The 16,905-nt window shown below is 42.8% G+C and overlaps 1 protein-coding gene across 4 annotated transcripts in view; it reads left to right on the top strand.

Moving 5' to 3' along the window:
- RANBP10 (RAN binding protein 10) overlaps positions 1 to 16,905 on the top strand; it is a 99,152-nt gene that overhangs the window by 17,747 nt on the left and 64,500 nt on the right. For 3 of the 4 annotated variants that reach the window (XM_036274379.1, XM_036274380.1, XM_036274381.1), the window contains one exon: positions 6,682 to 6,734. The exons of the other annotated variant lie outside the window; for it this stretch is intronic. In XM_036274379.1, the coding sequence (XP_036130272.1) occupies positions 6,682 to 6,734 (53 nt within the window). The remainder of the gene's footprint in view (positions 1 to 6,681; positions 6,735 to 16,905) is intronic. 4 annotated transcript variants of the gene reach the window in all.

Consider the following 16,905-nt stretch of genomic DNA (forward strand, 5'->3'; position numbering starts at 1 on the left):
CTCTACCAGGGATAGAACCTGCAATCCAGACATGTGCCCCTGACTGGGAATTGAACTGGCAACCTTTCGGTGCATGGGACAATGCCCAGCAACTGAGCCACACTGGCAAGGGCAACAGGCATTTGTTTTGAGATATCCCAAGATTCAGGTCTTCGAGAATGGCTTGCTTTCCTTTATTAGATTCCGCTGCTAGAAAAGCCTCCAGTGCATGCACTAATGGACAGTCATACACCAGCAGCCCTCCTGGCTCTGTGCTCAGGTGTTCCTTTGTCCGATCCTGTTCAGTGGCTTCACTGAGGGCTCTGTGGACTAAGCCATGTGACGTACCATTGTGCACATGGTGAACTCAGAGGTAGAGGTTAGATTTGAGTCTGGGTTTGTATGATGTATTTGCTATGATGCAGGTGTGTTTCCTGTTCAGATGTTTGTGTCATGCTAGAGCAGAGCTGGAGAAAGGCTACTACTTACCAATTGACTGGCTAAGTGTTTGTGCTCCAGAGTTTCCAGTGGGTCTCAGAGAATCGCCCTTTCTTTGGTGACTGGCTGTGTTGTGCAATGTCCTGGACATCTCCCCCACCCAGGAAATTCACCATGTTCTAAAGAGTACTTGGCTCTTTCCATGTCTCTCTATCCCCACTGCTCCTGGCCTTGTTCAGCCCTGTCATCTTTCAGTGGATGATTTTGGTAGCCTCCAGTTTTGCCTCTTGAATCCACTTTCTAGATATCAGCTATTTGATCAGCTGTGTCCTTTCTAAACAATTTCTGTAGCTTTCCATTGATCTCCCATGGAGTTCAAACTCCTTAAGCTAGCACACAGGCTGGCTATGAATAGCCTCTGTTTCCTGCTTTAGCTTTGGCTCTTTTTAGGTCTGCCCAAGCTGTGACCCAGCTACACTGAACTTCTCTCAGTTTCTTGACCGTGGTCCTGCTTCCTTGCCTCTATGTCTCAGGACATTCTGCTGCTTCTGCATGAAACACACTCCTCTCTTTTTCCTCTCATCTCCTTTACCAGGTCTTGACTCAGTCTTCACTTCCTCTGGGAATCCCCAGGTCAGTGTCCCCTGATCCTCTGGCCTGTCCCTGACTCGACACTGAAAACTGTCAGAGGGCAGGGAGTGACTCCAGGCCTCCACCCTTGTGTCCCTAGCACCATACAGGGCACAGAGGATCTTTGTGGAATGGGTGAAGGATTGCAAATGTTTCTATAAAGAGAAAGTTATCACACCTGTTTTTACTGAATTACTCAAGTTTAGCAAGGATCCAACAACTCCCCAAAACCCATAATATTTTCAAGTATCACCAGAGATCAGCAGAGGAGAGAGCATAAGGGTGGCTTTCTTACATCATTCTTCCTGCTCCTTAGATGCAGAGGTACTACTGTATGTGTCCAGGAAGACATTCTTGGGTTTGGGATTTTTGTTATGCTGTTTTCTTATTTTGCTTCATTCTTGGCAGCCTGTTGGAGAGTTTCATCCACATTGGTCCAGAACTTATCAAAGCACTACACATGCTACCCATTGTTGATTGAGAGGGAACTCCAGGTCTGCTTAGATTTTTCTTGAGTGGATGGAGAAGTGAACTTCCCTCTACCTGTATGTCTCTAGCTTTGTGGTTGTAAGTCATTTAATCTCACAGTGTTAAAGTCAAGTGGCAACAAGAGGGGAGAATAGTACTAGGGGTTTTATAGCTGAGTTCAGGGCTCACTTATCTGTCATATACCTCTGTTATGACTTCATACCAGGTAGAAACTGAGATTCCCATTGAAATGTGGCTGGGAGAGACCCTGTGACTTTGGTGATGAGTCACCAGCCCACAAGTGGATGAACTTCAGGGGTTTGTTGAATGTCCATTATGTGCCCAGCACTGTTGTGACTCTGCTGTTTTCTCTGAGGGCTGGGGGCTTCTTCCTTATAGTACCTGCATCCTGATGTGGGTGGCAGGCATCATGAAATGGATGGCAGGCTTTGCATCTGTCCTATCCACTGTGGCATACGACATAGGGTTGGAGCCTGTAAACTTAGGTTCCATCTCTTGTGCTTGGATATTTGGGTTTGGGGATTGATATTTGGGGGATATCAGAACTGAATAAGTACATATCCAGGAGCTGGGATTTTATTGGTTTTGACCAGAGATGATACCTTTGAAAGACAGGGCAGGTAAAGGTATGTCTCCCTACATCCTAAATTCCCAATTTTGAAGAGGGGGAAAAAAAGACTTTATGTAATAACAAATGTTATAGTTGATGATAGTAGATTTGAAACTTATTATTTTTTAATCCTCACCTGAGGATATTTTTCCATTTTTCTTCAGATTGAGTGGGAGGGAGGGAAGGAGAGAGAAACGTGGATGTGAGAGAGACACATCAACTAATTGCCTCCCACATGACCCCGACCAGGGCTGGGGACAAATCGCAACCAAGGTATGTGCCCATGGCCGGAATCGAACCCGCGACTCATTGGTCCGAGGGCCAACATTTCTAACCGCTGAACCAAACCAGCTAGGGTTGAACCTTATTTTTAAAACAGTAATATTGAGCCTGGCTGGTGTGGCTTAGTGGATTGAGCGTCAGTCCCATGGACTGAGAGGTCCTGGTTTGATTCTCAGTCAGGGCATATGCCTGTGTTGTGGGCTCAATCCCCAGTAGGGGGCGTGCAGGAGGCAGCCAATCAATGTTTCTCTCTCACACTGATGTTTATATCCCTCTCTCCCTTCCTCTCTCATTCTAAAAAAATCAATAAAAACATATTTAAAAAAAAAACAAAAAAAATCTACCTTTCTCCCCAGGAGGAATTTCACATATTAAATAAATGTATGTGTAGAGTTTCCCCTGGAAAATCAATGTTACTTCTAAAACGGTAGTATTGATATGGATTTATTGATTTTATTGTGGTAAACTATACATAACATAAAATTTATTAACCAGTCTTAAGGGTACAGTTCAGTGTTATTAAGAATGTTCATATTGTTGTGCAACCATCACTATCATCCATCTCCAGAATTTTTTATCTTCCCAAACTGAAACTCTGTACCCATTAAACATGAACTTTCTATTCTCCTCTATCCCTAGACGCTGGCAATCACTGTTTTACTTTTTTATCTCTATGAATTTGACTACTCTAGATGCCTTATACAAGTGGAATCATACAGTATTTATCTTTTTGTGACTGGCTTATTTCATTTAGCATAATGACCTCCAAGGTTCATCCATGTTATAGTGTGTCAGATGTCATCCTTATAATACTCCATTTTGTGTATATACCACATTCTGTTGTATCAAGTCATCCAATGGACACTTGGGTTGCTTCTACCTTTGGGCTATTGTGGATAATGTGTCTATGAGTATTGGTGTACAAATATCTGTTTTAGTCCCTACTTTCAGTTATTTTGGGTATATACCCAGAAGTAGAATTGCTGAATCATATACTAATTCTATGATTTTTTAAAACTTAAAATTACCATATACTTGCTCTGCCAGTGTGGCTCAGTGGATTGAGCGTTGTCCCATGGACTGAAAGGATCCAGTTCGATTCCCGGTCAGGGCACATACCCAGGTTGCGGGCTCGATCCCCAGTAGGGGACGTATAAGAGGCAGCAGATCGATGTTTCTCTCTCACATCGATGTTTCTATCTCTCTCTCCCTTCCTCTCTCTAAAAAAATCAATAAAAACACGTTTTTAAAAATAAGTAAATAAAATTACCATATATTTTATTGCCATACCATTTTCAATGCACGAAGGTTCCAGTTTCTCTACATCCTTACCAGCACTTGTTATTCTTTTTTTTTTTTTTTTTTTTTTATAACTGCCTTCCTAAAGGGTGTGAATTGGTATCTTAATATGGTTTTGATCTATATTTTCCTAGTGGTTAGTGATGTTGAGCATCTTTTCATGTGCTTATTGGCCATTTGTATCTCTTTGGAAAAATATCTATTCAAGTCCTTGGCTCATTTTTAATTGAGTGACTTTAAAAAAAAATCCTCACCAGAGGATATTTTTTTATTTATCTTCAGATAGAGAGAGAGAGGGAGAAAGAAACTTCGATGCGAGAGAGACACATTGATTGGTTGCCTCCCGCACAACTCAACAGGGCTGGGGACCGAACCGCAACCAAGGTATATGTCCTTGACCGGAATCGAACCCAAAACTCTTTGGTCAGTGGGCTGACGCTCCAACGACTAAGCCAAACTGGCTGTTCTACTCTTAGCTCATCAATTTGAATTCTCAAGTTGAACCTGGGGTATATATACCTCCCAGGCCATCCACTATAGTAAATATCCTGCCTATAGGGCAGAGAAGGTGTTGAGGACTAGCTGCCAGAGGCTGAAGAATCTTCCCCTAAAGGGAAGCCTTAGCAACTTGTGTTTTGAGCACACATGCCTTAGTAGTTCCCCATTCCCATGGTGGGCTAGCATCCAAGTCAGGTAAACCCCTGGCTCTGTTGCATTTGTATATGTTGGATTGATGGCTGCAGGGTAGTTGGGGTCATTTGCTGATTGGTCAGAGGGCATTGAGGGAATGGAGACCAGCTTTTGGCAGCCTCTAACATGTAAAGTAAGGAAGCTAATTATTTGGGCTGCTAATTTTTCTGGGGAAATGTGGGAATCCTGCCAGCAGGCTTACATAGCTTCTGTTCCTGATGGTCCCCTTGTGGAAGGAGTTAGCAAGCATTTTGTGAGTCTCCAGGTCCTTTGAACCATGGAAATTCCTCTTTGAAGTCTGTTCCTTTTCTCCTTTCCTTTCTCTCCCCTTTTCTCTAATTCCTGCAGGCTAAGTTACCAGGGTCATGTGTTGCTTGGTGCCTTTTCCTGCCCACCATAATGGGTTAGATGGTTTCAGAAGAAGGTGGTTGGGTCATAGCCTTCCCTCCCTGCCTGACCCTTTATTTGGTGGTAGAGGCTGCCCTCCTAAAACCCAGTGGTGCAGCCAGCTAGAGAAGGGCAGAGGGGCATTATCTGTAGATTAAGGACTTGTAAGGACAAGAATGCCATGTTGTGGGGACTCTAGTAGTGTTAGGAAACAGGCACATAGGTGTACGGAGCATGCCAGGAAAGGAAAGAAATCGCTCAGTGTGGGGAAATGTATGTGGAAGGATTCCTTGCAGAATTACTTATAATAGAAAATAATCAAAATGTAAATGTATAGCCACTTGGAAATGGTCAAAATAAGGGCCTCATGACATTGTTTTTTTTAAAAAAACATTTTTTAAAATTGTGGTAAAATGTGCATAACATAAAAATTACCATTTTAGCCATATATATATATATATATATATATATATATATATATATAATTTTTTTTTTTTTTTGTGGTACGTGCCCCTAGCGGGAACCGAACCCAGGACTCTCTGGTCCGCAGGCCGATGTTCAACCGCTGAGCCAAACTGGCTAGGGCTTAGCCATATTTTTTTGGAATTTTTATAAGAGTTTATTTGAGCCAAACTGATAACAATTGCCAGGAAGCAAGATCTCAACCGCTCCACTCATTTTAGCCATTTTTAAGTGTACAGTTCAGTAGCGTTAAGTACATTCACATTGTTATGCAGCCATAAAATTATACCTCAGCCCTCTTTTGGTTGGTGTTTTCAGTATTCTGAGTTCCTTGACTGCTTGTTGACATTCACATGTGGTTAATATCAGGCATCATGTGTGGGTTTCTACTATTTTACTCTTAGTAGGTGGTAATTTGTTTCTCTTATTTCTATGTTCTTAGGGAAATACCTCACTATTTCTTTTATTTAAAAAAAATTTTTTTTTTTATCTTCACCCCAGGACATTTTTTGATATTTTGTTCAGATAGAGTGGGAGGGAGGGAGAGAGAGAGAAACATTGACGTGAAAGGGACACATCGAGTGGTTGCCACCCACACAACCCAACCAGGGCCAGGGACAAACTGCAACTGAGGTACGTGCCCTTAGTGGGAACCGAACCCGGGTCTCTCCAGACCACAGGCCAACGCTCTAACCGTTGAGCCAAACTGGCCAGGGCACTCACTATTGCTTTGTACACTACAAGCATTAGACCAAAAAAAAAGGAAACCTGTTCATTTTTTTCCTCTCCTGAAGTGTCTTTGGCAGAATTACCCAGCATGGGCCCCACCTTGTTTTGGGTGGCTTAGTTGTTTAGGCACCCCTGCTTTGGATGGTTGAGGAGGCCAGTGGTGATATATGTGGTGAAGGTAATGAGTTTTGAGATACCCAGAGAATAAAGAATCTCTGCATGAGGGGTTTTGACGATCCTGTAGACATCTAGCCTGGCTGTACTTTTTCCATGTCCTGGTCCTTGCTGCAGAGTGGCTTGTCCCAATGGGACTAATCTTGCATTGTTCTGCCAAGCACTTTACTAGATTGAGCTACTTACTTTAGGCACTTTCTGGGAATAGATTATGCCACCTTAGCTGGAGCCAGAAACCATGAGACTGTAAACAGTCATTTCAGGAAACTTTCCTTTAAAACTGAAACCATTGGTTACAGATCCTACCTCCTGATTCTTGAGCTGCTTAAGGCATTGAGATGGTTTCCATTAGAAAATCAAAATGTAAAGGTTCTCTAAGAACCACAAGTATGTTAAAAGAGTCTCTACATTTATTGCTTTTCCCATTTTTCTGTTTTTTACCAAGAAGTATTTGAGAAGGGAAATGCATAATTATTTGCTAACCCAATTTGTGTGTGTGTGCTTTTTTGAAGGTACATGGGAATAGGACTCTCAGCTCAAGGTGTCAACATGAACAGACTTCCTGGTGAGTCACTGATAAGAGAACACTTGTTCTGATCTCCTGATCCATTCTGTGATGAGAGTCATAGTGGCAGCCAAGAGGCTGGAGAGGACTTTGCAAGCCAAACCACTGGGTAGAGAATTCTAAAATGTGGCCACTGGGCCAGGATGATATGGGCTTCCAATCCAACGATTAATTGGCAAGTTATTGTCATTCATGGAATTTGAACTGTTTGCAGTCAAAACCAAGTGACCTGAGCTTATTCTCAGTGGGGACACACCTCAGTAGCCTTCACTCCCATTGGCCTTTGCTTGACCAGACTGGTACTCAGGCATATATGAGGAATAAGACTACTGTCAATACTGGCTCTTTTGTTACTTAACCATGTTAAAGATCAAAGTCTTTATGTGACCTCCCACGTGGAACATGGTTGAGGCAACATCTTTTTTTTTTTCTTTTTTATCCTCATCCGAGGACATTTTTTCCATTTTTTGTTCAGATAGAGTGGGAGGGAGAGAGAGGAAGAGAGAGAGAGAGAGAGAGAGAGAGAGAGAGAGAGAGAGAAACATCAACGTGAGAGGGACACATTGAGTGGCTGCCACCTGCACGACCCAACCAGGGCCGGGGACAAATTGCAACCGAGGTACATGCCCTTAGCGGGAACCGAACCCAGGTCTCTCTGGACCTCAGGCCGACGCTCTAACCATTGAGCCAAACCGGCCAGGGCGGCAATATCTTAATAAATAGGAGAATGTGCATAAGACTTGAGTTGAAAACAGCCTCAGATTTGTGGAATGCTCTGGTCACTGCAGATGGGATTCCTGTACCACTCAGCACCCTTTCAGCTGTTTTCTGCCCAGTGGTTCATATCCAGCCTTGAGCTGAGCACATTTAGAGGGGAGAAGCCCCCATCAGAAGCTGGTGGGTTCCAGAATATGATCCAAGGTCCATTTGTCCCTTGAGTGGCTGAAGTGACATGGTGTAAGCTACCCTCACGCTGCCATGGAGACAGGCAGAGTCCTTGTGTTTTTGCCCTGGCCCCTCTCTACTCTTTGTGTCTGTGACACAGAAAGGCAGCTGGCTTTTTCCAAAGAGGAAGCAGTGCTTATACCTTGTGTCTTTTCCAGTGTGTTTAATTTCAGTTGCAGATTTTTTTCCGATAGACTAATTTCAAATACTTGAAATCTAGACTTGCTCAGGAGTTAACTAATTGTCAGGAACGTGACTTTTTTTTGTTGTAACTTTGATCTGAGTGAAAACTGGCCTGTTGTTATTAATCAGAAGGTGTGTGGCATGTTTGGCCTCTGTGTAGCATGTGGCTGTGATCTTTGTGATACAAATACCTGGCCTTGGCTAACTGGATGTGTCTACAGTGTCCATAGCTCTGCTTTTCATGAACAAGGAGCTTAGGAAAATAATTTTTCATCGGGGGTAGACTGATTCTTAATCTTTCTCTTGCTCTAAATGTGCTCTTTCAACTTTTGCACCTTTGGTGAGGGAGGAAAAAGGCTTTTATAGGCTTATTATACAAAAATGATTATCAGCCCTGGCTGGTTTGGCTCGGCGGCTAGAGCGTTGGCCCACGGACCAAAGAGTCGAAGGTTCGATTTCTGGTCAGGGCACATTCCCGGGTTGTGGGCCTGATCCCTAGTGCGGGGCATGTAGGAGGCGGCCAGTCTATGTTCTTTCTCATTGATGTTTCTCTCTCTCTCTCTCTCTCTCTTCCTCTATCTCTAAAATCAATAAAGAAAAAAAAATATATAGAAAGCATAGAAGAGTGTAAATATGCTACCAAATGTGGAAAAAAAGAGGGAAAACAAACATATCTGTATCTACTTGTACACGCATAGATAGATTATCTTTGTAAAGCTACAGAAACATTTGTAATATTGACCATCTTTTGAGAAGGGACAGGGTGGCTAGGGACAGGACTGGAAAGGAAAATCTTCACTTTTGAAGCTTTCAAATTTTCTTTCTTGTGAATATATTTTCTGTTTTAAAAATATAAGTGAAATTAAGAAAAAATAAACGAAAGCAAATGCTTCTGCATCAAGAAGTCTTCACCCGTGTCTTTCAGGTAGTCTTGGAATGCAGCCTTTACTATGTGCTAGGCTTGGTATTTGAGTTCCATTTGCTCATTCTTCTTTAGTAAGAATATTTTCTTTTGTTGTTAATTGTTGAAAGTATTACAGATGTCCCCTCTTTTTCCCTTCATTGACCTCCTCCCCTCTGCTTTCCCCAAATTAATGTCTGTGTCCATTGGCTGTGCAAGAACTGTTTTTGCTTGACCCATGGATTTGGGATCCATTGCATGGAGCAGACAAGGTGGGAAGGGTTTCAAGATTCAGGGTGACCTGAATCTCTGAGATGGAGCTATGTGGAGCAAGCCTTAGTTATAAGATGGGGCTCTGGGATGGTCAGAGGCCAGCCGCTGGTCATGTTTTGACATTATTAATGTAAAATTGTAGGAAAATCCATTTGGCACTTGTGAAGTGAGACCCTGTCCAGGTATAGGTGTAGGCCTAGAGGGGGAAGGGGCTTGGAGACAATGGATAAGGTAGGCATTTGACCCCACACTAACACATCAGGAGAGTTGGCACCTTTTTTTTTTTTTACATTCCCACTGGTGCTTCTTTTTTTTTTTTTGGCAAGAGAAAAGGGCCTCAATATTCTGTGGATATTGTACCTGTCTTCATTTTTACTCTGTCTGCCAGCTCCTGAGGATTTTCCTTCCTGCCATACTGATCATCTCCCTGATTTTTCCTTAAGGTAGAAAGCATGAATCAGATTGAATCTAAATAGGGGTTCTCCCTAGGAAGGATGGATGCCTCTGGCTTTGCCAGGATACAGGGCAGGTTGAGTGGCCGGGTAGACTTAGTACAGGATAGATGTAGGGATAGAGAGAAGAATCTCTCTTGGGAATGAGGGTGGTCATGCTATTGTTCATCCCAGTGCTGGATTTGGAAGATCAGAATACCCTTTGGTGCTTTCCATCTTCTGGGCTCATTTTATTTTTATTTTTAATTAATTTTTTTTTATTATTATTGATTTTAGAGAGAGAAACACTGATTTGTTATTCCACCTATTTATGCATTCATTGGCTGATTATTCTTGTATGTGCCCTGATTGAGGACCAAACTGGCAACTTTGGCGTATCAGGATCGTACTCTAACCAACTGAGCTACCCGGCCAGGACTCACTTTTCTTTTTTAAAAAATTGGTGCTGAGGAGCCTGACCAGTGTGGCTCAGTGGATTGAGCGTTATCCCATGGATTGAGAGATCCCAGTTCTATTCCTGGTCTGGGCACATGTCTGGGTTGTGGGCTAGATCCCCAGTAGGGGTCATGCAGGAGGCAGCTGATATTTCTTTCCCACATCAGTGTTTCTGTCACTCCCTAAAAAAAAGAAAAATCAATTTAAATTGGAGCATATATTCTCCAAAACTGAAAATATCATCATTCGTAAACAGTGGGACCTGAAACTACTTGTATGTATTTCAATGGGGAGGTGAGATGAAGGATGATAGCAACTAGAGCCTTCCTGCCAGTTGCTTCTGATTTCCAAGAAGCCCTTGGTTGAGATGAAGGCTATTTGTACTGTTTGGCTGTGTAGTTGGTGGGAGGTTAGTGATGGTGGTGGCCTAGGCTGGGTCAAGAATTTGAGATTTTGGTGTTAACCTTAGATGAGGTGTTTGAGGGTTGATGAATCCCCTTGACAGACACAGGTATGTTTGGTGGAGGGTAGTGGTTGGGGTGATTACTGCAGTTTCACAGTGGTGTTTTAGTCTAGCGTTGAGGGACAGATAGAAGTTTGCCAGGTGGTTCTGGGCGATGGTACAGTGAGGCCTGTAAGTAAATCCATTTAAGTTGTCTAGTGTGATAGGATGGCTTCCTGGGGGCAGTCAGGATGAGCCAGTTGAGGAAAGAGTCTTGTGTCCCATGCCAAGGGTCTTGGACTTCTTTTTTGTAAGCAGTGGGGACTGCTGGAATGTTTTGAGCATAGACCAAATGTGATCAGATTTGCTAATAAGCATCCAGTTCATGAGTGTACTAGTAGTGTAAAGGAGGCCTTCCAGAGGGGTCAATATTGGGCTGGGGCTCCTGGCCCATAAGAACTTACCAGCTTGGGGGAAAAAAAGAACTTACCAGCTTGGGCATGTCAGAGAACTTCAGGAGGTAGTTAAACAAAAGACTGGCCGGTTTGGCTCAGCAGTTAGAGTGTCGGCCCGCAGAACAAAGAGGCGTGGGTTTGATTCTGGTCAAGAGCATGTACTCCGGTTGCGGTTCGTCCCCGGCCCTGGACGGGGTCATGCAGGAGGCAACCAATTGATGTGTCTCTCTCACATTGATGTTTCTCTCTTTCTCTCTTCCTCCCTCTCTCCCACTCTGTCTGAAAATAAGTGGAAACATATCCTCTGGTGTGGATTAAACATAAATAAATAAATAAAAAGAAGTGGTATTTGTGGTAGATCCTGGTAGAGGCAATTATATTAAAAAGAAAAGAACCCAGCTGGTGTGGCTCACTGGTTGAGCATCTGCCCATGCACCAAGAGGTTACTGGTTTGATTCCTGGCCAGGGCACATGCCCAGGTTGTGGGCCTGATCCACAGTCGGGGACATGCAGGAGATGGGCAGTTCTCTGTCATCGATATTTCTTTCACTCTCCTCCTCCCTTCCTCTCTCTCTAAAATCAATAAATATTTTTTTAAAAAAGACTCCCTTTCCTTGTCCTGTAATATTTAATTGGAAGCATTTAATTAGAAGTGGATGAACAGCCCAAGTGTCCATCAATAGATGAGTGGATAAAAAAGCTGTGGTACATATATACAATGGAATACTATGCAGCTGTCAGAAAGAAAGATCTCTTATCCTTTGAGACAACGTGGAAGGACCTAGAGAGTATTACGCTAAGTGAAATAAGCCAATCAGAGAAAGACAGATACTACATGATCTCACTTATTTGTGGAATATAATGAACACAGTGGGCTGATGAACAAAATAGACCCAGAGACATAGAAAGGAGTATGGTTCAGACTGACAAACTTCAGAATAGGGGACCCAGGGGGCGGGTGGATGAGATGAATCAAGAACTTAAATGCATGTATGCATAACCAATGGACATAGACAACAATGCTAGGGGGATGGGAGGACAGGATGGGGAGGAGGATGTCTGGGGGGAAAAAGGAGAAACATTTATAACAAAAACAAATTAATAAAAGTTGGAAAAATAAATAAAAAAAAAAAGAAGTGGATGGTTAAATTTATAAAGCCTATGGATGTATATTGAGATAATGCAGTACAGGGATGGGCAAAAGTAGGTTTGTAGTTATGAGTACATGAAACAGTTTATTCATGTATTATTTATTTATTATTGTATTGTTTTTCTTATTAGTTATTATTTTGTACCCTTACTTATCTTATGATTTATCTTATAAGTACTGACGGCTGTTGATTTAACTTACTTTTGTCCATCCTTGTATATCTGGTTTAGTTGAGAAGAATTCAACTAGATCATTGGAAGGAGTTCCTTATTTTTATGGTTGTATTTGCAAGTTTAGAAACATTTATCAGTTGATCCATCAGGGCCAGTTGGTCTTTTGGAGAGAACACTGAGATACACATGTTTTTAGAAGGCTTTCCCTTCTTTTGTTAGCTTGTTCAAATAACATGTTTCTTGTGGCATCATTTTCAGTATATTCTGCTTTGGCCATATGATTCTCTTAATTTAGAAAAAATGACTATGGCCTGGCCGGTGTGGCTCAGTGGTTGAGCGTCGACCCAGGTACCAAGAGGTCACCGGTTCAATTCCTGGTCAGGGCACATGCCCAGGTTGTGGGTCTGATCTCTAGTCAGGGGCATGCAAGAGGTGGCCAGTTGATATTCTCGCTCATTGATGTTTCTATCTCTCCCTCTTCCTTCCGCTCTCTCTAAAATCAATAAACAAAACAAAATTAGAAAAAAAAATGACTATGATTAGCCCAGGCCGGTTTGTCTCAGTGGTTAGAGCGTCGGCCTGTGAACCAGAGACCTGGGTTTGGTTCCCGCTAAGGGCATGTACCTCGGTTGCGGTTTGTCTCCAGCACTGGTTGGGGTCGTGTGGGTGGTAGCCAGTCGGTGTGTCTCTCTCACCTTGATGTTTCTCTCTCTCTCTTCCCCCCTCTCTCCCTCCCACTCTATCTGAAGATAAATGCAAAAATGTCCTTGGGTGAGGGAGTGGGGAATGACTATGATTAATATTATCAAAACCTAAAAAGAATCTTCATGGATTGATCTTTTAGTTTAATTGAATCCATTGAGTTAATTTTTAAAAAAGAGAATGTTTACTGTTAATTCATTTATTGTTTTCTTGATTTTTTAATTGAGATATCATTAACATACCATACAATTCATCCCTTTAAAAGTACACAATTTGCCATGGCTGGTTTGGCTAGCGGCTAGAGTGTCGGCCCGCAGACCAAAGAGTCAGGTCAAGGGCATGTACTTTACTTGTGGTTACATGTTTCTCTCTTTCTCTCTCTCTCTCTCCCCCTCTCTATCTGAAGATAAATGGAAAAAGGGTCCTCAGGTGAGGATTAAAGGAAGAAAAAAAGTACATAATTCAGTGGTTTTGGTATAGTCACAAGTCATGCTACCATCACCACTGTTAATTGTTAATTCCAGAACTTTTTTTTTATAGTCCTTACCTGAGGATATGTGTTTATTGATTTGAGAGAGAGAGAGAAAGAGAGAGATTGGCCGCCTCTCATATGTGCCGACTGGGGATCGAACCCACAACCTACACATGTGTCCTGACCAGGAATCGAACTTGCAAACTTTTGGTTTGTAGGATGATGCTCCAGCCAGCTGAGCCACCCGGCCAGTGCGAAGCACAAAAGTTTTTAATTTTGATGAAGTCCAGTTTGTTTTCATATGTATGTATATGACAACACACTGTGGTACAGGTGCAAAGATATATATATATTCTGGATCTCTTGCAGTGCCATATGAATTTTAAAATTAGCTTGTCAGTTCCTATAAAGAGATCAGCTGGGACACCATGGCCGGTTTGGCTCAGCAGTTAGAGCACTGGCCCACGGATCAAAGAGTCGCAGGTTTGATTCCGGTCAAGAGCACATACCTCGGTTGTGCTTTGTCCCTGGCCATGGTTTGAATCGTGCGGGAGGCAGCCAGTCAGTGTGTCCCTCTCGTGGTCGTGGTCGATGTTTCTCTCTCTCCCTCCCTCCCACTCTATCTGAAAATAAATAGAAAAATATCCTCGGGTGAGGATTAAAAAAAAAAAAAAGAAATCAGCTGGGATTGTCATAGGATCTATAGATCAGTTTGGGAAGTACTATTGCCATCTTAACAATATTAAATCTTTCAATCCATGAGCATGGAATGTTTTTCCATTTGTTTAGTTCTTTTTTATTTTTTTCCAATAATATATTGTAGCTTTCAGAGCATAAGTTTTGCATTTCTTTGTTAAATTTATTCCTATTTTATTCTTTTTGATGATACTGTGAATGAAGTGTTCTTAATTTCATTTTTTTTTTATTCTCACCTGAGGACATTCTTCCATTTTTTGTTCGGATAGAGTGGGAGGGAGGGAGGGGGAGAAAGAGAGAGAGAGAGAGAAACATCAACGTGACAGTGACACATCGAGTGGCTGCCACCCACACAACCCAACCAGGGCCGGGAACAAACTGCAACCAAGGTACGTGCCCTTAGCGGGAACTGAACCCGGGTGTCTCTGGACCGCAGGCCAACGCTCTAACTGCTGAACCAAACCAGCCAGGGCCTTAATTTCGTTTTTAGGTTGTTCAATGCTAGTGTAGAAAATGTAATTGATTTTTTTTTTTTTTTTTTTTTTTTTAATCCTCACCCGAGGACATTTTTCCATCCTTTGTTCAGGCAGAGTAGGAGGGGGAGAGAGGAACAGAGAGAGAGAGAAACATCGACGCGAAGGGACACATCGAGTGGCTGCCACCCGCACGACTGACCAGAGCCGGGGACAAACTGCAACCGAGGTACATGCCCTTAGCGGGAACCGAACCTGGGTCTCTCGGGACCGCAGGCCGACGCTCTAACCCCTGAGCCAAACCGGCCAGGGCTGTAATTGATTTTTATATATTGATCTTGTATTATAATTCTTCATGTATGTTGTTGGATTCAGTTTACTAGTATTTTGTTGAAGATTTTTTCTTGTATAACTTTATTTTCCCCCACACTGTAAGTATAGTTTTGTCATTATATTTTAATTTTCTTACTAATAAAGGTGTGCAGGTGTCTATTGTTAGACATATTTTCTAAGTACCTCTTTATCTACTCCTCTCAAATTTTGATATGCTGTTTTAGTTTTTCATTTTAAAATATTTATTATATTATTTGTTCTTAATTTTCTTCCTGACACAGGTTATATTCAAGAGAGTAGCCCTGGCCGGTTTGGCTCAGCGGTTAGAGCGTTGGCCTGCGGTCCAGAGAGACCCAGGTTTGGTTCCCGCTAAGGGCTCGTACCTCGGTTGCAGTTTGTCCCCGGCCCTGGTTGGGTCATGCAGGTGGCAGCCACTCGATATATTCCTTTCACATCGATGTTCCTCTCTCTTTCTCTCTTCCTCTCTCTCCCTCCTGCTCCGTCTGAGCAAAAAATGGAAAAATGTCCTCGGGTGAGGATAAAAAAAAAGAGTAGAGTGCTCTGTAATTTTCACATGATGGGGCATTATTTAATTATATATTTAATTGGCTGAGCCTAACTTTATTTCATCATGATCAGGAGTATGTGGGATGCCTTTTTAAAAAATGATTGTACTGGTTTATCTCCAACACAGTCAGGTCTTGTGAAATATGTAGGTACAGAGTTTGTTCCTGATCATATAATTTCCTATACATTTATTTTTTCTTACTCATTTATGTGTGTGTGTGTGTGTGTGTGTGTGTGTGTGTGTGTATTTTTTATAGATTTGTTACCAGGGGGCAAAAAAAAAAATTGGTGTGCTGAGCCAAGGGCTTTGGGTTGGAGGATTTGCGCAGCTGTGGGCCTGATGACTAGCACTGGGTTAGGGAGATGATGGAGTATGTTAGGGAGAGCCACTATGGGTGGGGTTTAAGCAGGAGTGTGACCTGCTGGGGTTGAAGGGGCAGGAACTGGTGCAAGGAAGCCAGTTAGGAGACTCTCTCAGTGGCCCAGAAGAACCTGATAATCTTGGAGTAGAATGATAGGGAGGAGAAGACAGGATTTGGTTGTGTGGGAGGTAATTCAGCTAGGCTTAGTACCTTCAGAGTAGTGAGTGACTAGACTGTAGACTACTGGTAGTATGCTTCCAGAGTTTTGCTGATAATTTGTTTCAAGAATGCTTTTATTAATAAAATGGCCCAGCCCTGGCCGGTTTGGCTCAGCAGTTAGAGCATCAGCCTGCGGTCCGGAGAGACCCGGGTTCAATTCCCGCTAAGGGCATGTACCTCGGTTGCAGTTTGTCCCCGGCCCTGGTTGGTCGTGCGGGTGGCAGCCACTCGATGTGTCCCTTTCACGTCGATGTTTCTCTCTCTCTCTCTCTCTCTTCCTCTCTCTCCCTCCTACTCTATCTGTGCAAAAGATGGAAAAATGTCCTCGAGTGAGGATAAAAAAAAAAAATTAAAAAAATAAAATAAAATGGCCCAGTGATGGCTACTTTAGGGGCCAAGTCTCAGTTTCATTAGGAGCAAGTGGGAGCAGCCCATGTCTTAGTCAGGCTAAGAAAAGGGGTTAATTTAGGAAATCCAGCACTGACCTACCCAGCTGATGCTGTCAAGAAATACCTGGCCTGTGGCTCTTAGTCCTGCCTTTTATGAGTCCTTGGAAGAAAAGTTTGTGAGAAAGGAGAGACCCAAGTGTGGAACTGAAGCCACTTTTCTTACTGTTCATGATCTGGTTGAATGAAATCAATAAGAACAGGTGATGGCCTGGCCTGAGAGTCTCTACCTCTTTTTTTCTGAAGCAAGTTCTTAACTATAGGCAATAACCTACCTCTTTCCCTCCCTCCCTCTCTCTCTTTCTCTCTCCTTTCCTCTTCTAGCCTGGGCAACTGGTTTCTCTGGTTTCTTTTAAGTCTTCTTCCTGATTGAAACTGACAGTAGCTGAGTGAAGTGGGTGTGGGGAGTTGAAGGCAGTTCTCACCTTCCTGGAGGGACCCAGAAATCTAGTTTAGCCTATGAATGGTTGGGTGTGCTTTGGTAGGTCCTGC

This window comes from Molossus molossus, unplaced genomic scaffold, assembly GCF_014108415.1.
Source record: "Molossus molossus isolate mMolMol1 unplaced genomic scaffold, mMolMol1.p scaffold_m16_p_21, whole genome shotgun sequence".
In the NCBI taxonomy this organism is placed as follows: Eukaryota; Metazoa; Chordata; class Mammalia; order Chiroptera; family Molossidae; genus Molossus; species Molossus molossus.